At 20.6% G+C, this 5,017-nt stretch overlaps 2 protein-coding genes across 3 annotated transcripts in view; one reads left to right on the forward strand and one right to left on the reverse strand.

Moving 5' to 3' along the window:
- Window positions 1–3,911, forward strand: part of LOC102681832 (eukaryotic translation initiation factor 2-alpha kinase) — a 5,203-nt gene extending 1,292 nt beyond the window's left edge. The window contains exons 2-13 of the mRNA XM_006624582.2: window positions 5–87; window positions 296–470; window positions 572–728; window positions 807–981; window positions 1,058–1,319; window positions 1,417–1,545; window positions 1,637–1,820; window positions 1,886–1,991; window positions 2,090–2,298; window positions 2,397–3,129; window positions 3,196–3,543; window positions 3,629–3,911. Of these exons, the coding sequence (XP_006624645.1) occupies window positions 58–87; window positions 296–470; window positions 572–728; window positions 807–981; window positions 1,058–1,319; window positions 1,417–1,545; window positions 1,637–1,820; window positions 1,886–1,991; window positions 2,090–2,298; window positions 2,397–3,129; window positions 3,196–3,543; window positions 3,629–3,760 (2,640 nt within the window). The 5' untranslated portion in view covers window positions 5–57 and the 3' untranslated portion in view covers window positions 3,761–3,911. The remainder of the gene's footprint in view (window positions 1–4; window positions 88–295; window positions 471–571; window positions 729–806; window positions 982–1,057; window positions 1,320–1,416; window positions 1,546–1,636; window positions 1,821–1,885; window positions 1,992–2,089; window positions 2,299–2,396; window positions 3,130–3,195; window positions 3,544–3,628) is intronic.
- A 587-nt stretch (window positions 3,912–4,498) lies between these two features.
- Window positions 4,499–5,017, reverse strand: part of LOC116186650 — a 1,616-nt gene continuing 1,097 nt past the window's right edge. For both annotated transcript variants that reach the window (XM_031514604.1, XM_031514603.1), the window contains exons 5-6: window positions 4,815–4,940; window positions 4,499–4,671 (exon numbers count right to left, since the gene is read on the reverse strand). In XM_031514604.1, the coding sequence (XP_031370464.1) occupies window positions 4,536–4,671; window positions 4,815–4,940 (262 nt within the window). In that variant the 3' untranslated portion in view covers window positions 4,499–4,535. The remainder of the gene's footprint in view (window positions 4,672–4,814; window positions 4,941–5,017) is intronic.

The following is a 5,017-nucleotide window of genomic DNA, read 5'->3' on the forward strand; positions in this document are numbered from 1 at the left end:
TTAGATATTAATAATCTTGAAAAAAAACAATGGACATTAGAATTTAATGAAGGATCTATGTTATCATCAAATATTCATCATAGAGAAGTACATAAATTTTTAATATATATTTTAAATATATTAAATATTTTATTATTATTTTAAATTTATAATTATTGAATATATTTTATAATCTATCATATAATATAGTATATTCAAAAAAATATTATTTCATTATTATATTTTTAATGTTTTTGTTCATTATTCTTTATTCTTTAATATTCATTAGATTCATTTTTCTCATTATTATTTATAGTTAAATAATAATGGAAAATGGCTTCGTTTAATTCCATCTTTAAATGGTGGATTATATCAATTTGATGAAGAAAACTTGGAAGAAGTACCAATATCTGCAAGTCAATTATTACACTCATCTTTTCGTTATTCGGATGATTTAGTATTCTCTGGTGGTAGAGAACGAAAATCATATGATAAGTATTTTTAAAGCATTTAATAAATAAATAAACATTAACATAAGTAAATAAACATTAAAAGAAAAATAAAAAATATATAAATAAATTTTTTACTATAGGTGTGTCAAGTATAACAGGAAAAATTTTATATGAATGTGGAATTAGTGGATGTATTAATATTACAGATGGAGAAACATATATTGAACAAGAAATTCTTATTGTTCAAAGATTTCAACAAACTGTAAGAGCAATTGAACCACGTACTGGTATTGAGAAGTAAATTTCATAAAATATAAAATTTATCAAATATTATTAATATAAATATTACATGAAAAATATTTTATACTGAAATAGGTGGAATTTTAGTGTTGGACAATATGATTTAGTATTGATTCCTCATTCTGATATTTATTGCCAAAATAAAATAACACCTCATGTTCCAGATATTGAAATTAAAGTTATTATACCTGAGGGTTTAATTTGGATTGTTAATAGAAACAATCCTACAATAAAATTATCACAACATAAAGTAAATTTTAATTAATGACAAATAAAATATAATTTTTTAAGCTTTATATTGATTATATTTACTTGCATTTTGTTAGTTTGATTCTCCAATTGTTACTATATGGCGTGAAGATGCAATTATAAAAGCCAATGGATATAAAAATTTAAAGGAAATTAATTTATTTGATAGTACACAATGGTCTTGGGGTACAAAATTTTCATCCAATCCAGCTATTTATTTGGGTATGCATAATAAACAATTATATGTACAAGAAAATACAGAATTCTATAAATCATTAGATACATCACCAAGATATATACAACATTCAAAATATCCATGGAAACCTTATCCTGCTATTGGTATGAATATTTAATTTTAATTTTATCAATTATAACATGATGCATTATATAAAATTATGAATATTTTTTATAATGTATAGAATACAATATTTTTTAGGTAAAGCAATTAAAAAGTCTTTTTTAGATCATGTAACAAATAACAATAATGATGATGATTTGTTTGAAATAAGCGATGCACAAAGTACTACTGCATTATCAGTTCTTTATAATTCAGAATACATAAATGGTATATAAGTATAAAGCATTAAGATTTGTTTTAAATAAAAAATTGGTTTTTTAATGTTTAAAATTATTTTTTGATAAAAATTTTCTTTTAGAAAATGGATTTTATTTATATTCAACATATCAGTTGGAAGTAGATAATAGTAAACAATGTAACTATACTAATTCAGATTTAATACTTATTGAAGAAAAACAGAAATTATTTGGAACAAATAATATTCATAAAGACGATGAAGATACTCCTGTTCAAGTTATAATTGTATCATTATGGTATTGGTGGTATGTAAAATGAAATAAAAAAATAAAATAAAATATTTGTTTTTAATAGAAAATATTTTCAATAGGAAGGAAGTTTTGATAATCTCAATTACTACTGCGATTTTACTTAATTTTATGTTAACACAACGTCTGTTAAATGCTACAACAATTGCTAAAGATGCAGTGCTTCCGGTAAAAAAATTATAGAGTATTTTAATATTATAAAATTTAAAAATATTGATTTTAAATAGCAATTAAAAATATTTATTTTCGTAATTTATCCTTTATAGCCTTTAATAGTTGAAAGACATATAGAGACGAATAAAAATATTCAACTATCTAACAACGAAAAAGAAATTGATAATTTTAAATCACGTTATCTCACAGATTTTGAACCAGTGGATTGTTTAGGAAAAGGTGGTTATGGCGTAGTTTTTAAAGCAAAAAATAAAATAGATGATTGTAATTATGCTATTAAAAGAATTGCTCTACCAAACAGGTTTGTAATTTTAATAAATTCTAATGTAATTTGATAATATTAACATAAAAAATAAATTTGATCAAATTTATGAAATTTATATATACTTATTTTAATAGTATATATTCAAGAGAACGTGTAATGCGAGAAGTAAAGGCATTGGCTAAATTAGATCATCAAAATATTGTAAGATATTTCAATGCATGGCTTGAATGTCCACCTTCAGGATGGCAAGAAAAACATGATCCTCAATGGATAAACAAAATAATATCTCCAAATTCAGATTTTACTTCAGAAATAATTTATACAACACCAAAAATTAATAACTCCGTTTGTATTAATGTTAGTCAAACTGATCAATCTTCTGATCTAGATAGTGCTTGTGAAGCTTATGAATTAAATTATAATTTAAATGAAGATTCTTTTGTCGTTTTTGACAAATCCTATTCAATTAATCAGAATGAAAATGTTATAAATATCAATAACTCTAAAATTGAGAATTCCAATTCATCTCATTCAATTAATAAAATCAAAAAAATATTAAAAAGTAATAATTTTACACATTCTAAAAGTATTCTATTTAAACTTAATACTGATAGTGAATTTTCAGAAAAAGAAAAGGAAAAAAAACAAAAATCATTTTCTTTAGATCTGAACAATAAATCGAATACACGTAAATCCCCGAAAATGTTTCTTTACATACAAATGCAATTATGTCAAAGATTAAGCCTCAGGGAATGGCTAAAGAACCAATCATTGCGAGATTATCATCATATATTAAATATATTTTACCAAATTGTTGAAGCTGTAAAATATGTTCATTTACAAGGACTTATTCATCGTGATTTAAAGGTAATATTAAAAATATTTTACATAATATATATTATTTTAATTTAATGCTTAAAAAATAAATTTCAGCCTTCAAACATATTCTTTTCTTTTGATAATAAAATAAAAGTTGGAGACTTTGGTCTTGTAACTGCAATGACAGAAAGTTATAATGAAACTCATATTCCCTCCTCAGAAAATGAAAATGTTTCTTTTAAAAACAGTTTACATACTGCATATGTTGGTACTCAACTTTATATGTCACCTGAACAAATGAATGGCCAAGGTTATAATTATAAAGTCGATATTTATTCTTTAGGAATCATTTTGTTTGAATTACTTATTCCATTTGTTACTGAAATGGAAAGAATAAATGTTCTTTTAAATTTAAGAAAATTAGTATTTCCAAAAGATTTTAATAATAATTATCCAGCTGAGGTAAGAAAATCATAATTCATATTAGTGTTTAAGCAACAGAAATATTTTCGTTAAAATATATTAAATAAAAATATTTTGTTTTTAGTATGATTTATTGAAAATGATGTTAGATGAAAATCCCAACAAAAGACCTACAACATTAGGTATTAAAGCTAAACCACCATTATTAAATTATGAAATAGCTAACGGACTCGGTATAAATGAAAATACAAAATAGCATTTTGAATTTTCTCAATTGATATGAATTTCTTCTGTGATTAGCAATAATAGTGAATCTTGCTAAAATATAAATTAAATAATTATAAGTTCATAAATAGAATTAATTATAAATAGAAAAAAATTATGAATATATATATTTATTTTATTTTTATCTTTTGTTTTATATTTTATAAAATTATACAAATTTAAAAATTATATTAACAAGAGTTACTTGCTCAATTTGTTTTATTATAAAATAACATTTATCCAAAATTATCAGAAAAATAATAATAGAATTTATAACAATTTAAATATTAATTTATTCAAATGCAATAAATTTATAGTTTTTAATAAAGATCAATACATTGGCATTTGTTTTATAATAAATAATTAATGTTCATAGAATTTCTTTTCAAATGTAAATACAAGCTATTATTGTTATAAAACAATATTCTCTTCTTTGTATAAATATATTTTTTTATATATTCATACTCTTTAGTATTTTCTTATAATATCTCCAAAAATGATATTATTTCATTTTATGTGTTTCATAAAATGTTGATTTATTTTAATATTATTAAAAATTATATTTGTCACAATTCAGAATTTTTGTGAATCTATTAAAATAAAAAAATATAAATATTTATGATAATATCAATTTATACTAATTAATTAAATTTTCATTTTTCATAAATTCTATGATTAATGTTAATAAATAAATTATTAATGTAGTAATTTGCTAATTATATTATTAATATTATTTTTTTTTCTTTTAATAAGATTAGGTGAAGGATTCAATCATTTAAAATTTTTGATACAACTTCATTTGCAGCTTGTTGACTACCAAGTAAAATTACACCATTTTTAGACAAGACAAAATTTATAATAGAAGTGGAATTGATAATTTGTGGAAGTCTATAAAAACCATATCTAAAAATTAATTATATATCTTATTTTATTTGTAGTTTATTAAATAATTAATTTATTAATTTAAATTGTAATTTATTAAATATTAATAAATAAGTAATTTATTATTTTTATTATATATTATTTATTATTATTATATTATATACCCATTTTTAATATCCTGCAATATTTCCAATAAACACCAAATTATTATGAATGTGAAACACATGATTGTAACTTTACAAATAAAACTCCATTCTTTCCAAATTACACTTTCAAATACTAAAAGATTAAAATTTATTACAAATATAATTTAAATAAAATATTTTATTTCAATTAAAAATATTAAAAAAAGACTATATATAACCTT

This window comes from Apis dorsata, unplaced genomic scaffold (genome assembly GCF_000469605.1).
Source record: "Apis dorsata unplaced genomic scaffold, Apis dorsata 1.3 scaffold_1085, whole genome shotgun sequence".
NCBI classification, from domain to species: domain Eukaryota; kingdom Metazoa; phylum Arthropoda; class Insecta; order Hymenoptera; family Apidae; genus Apis; species Apis dorsata.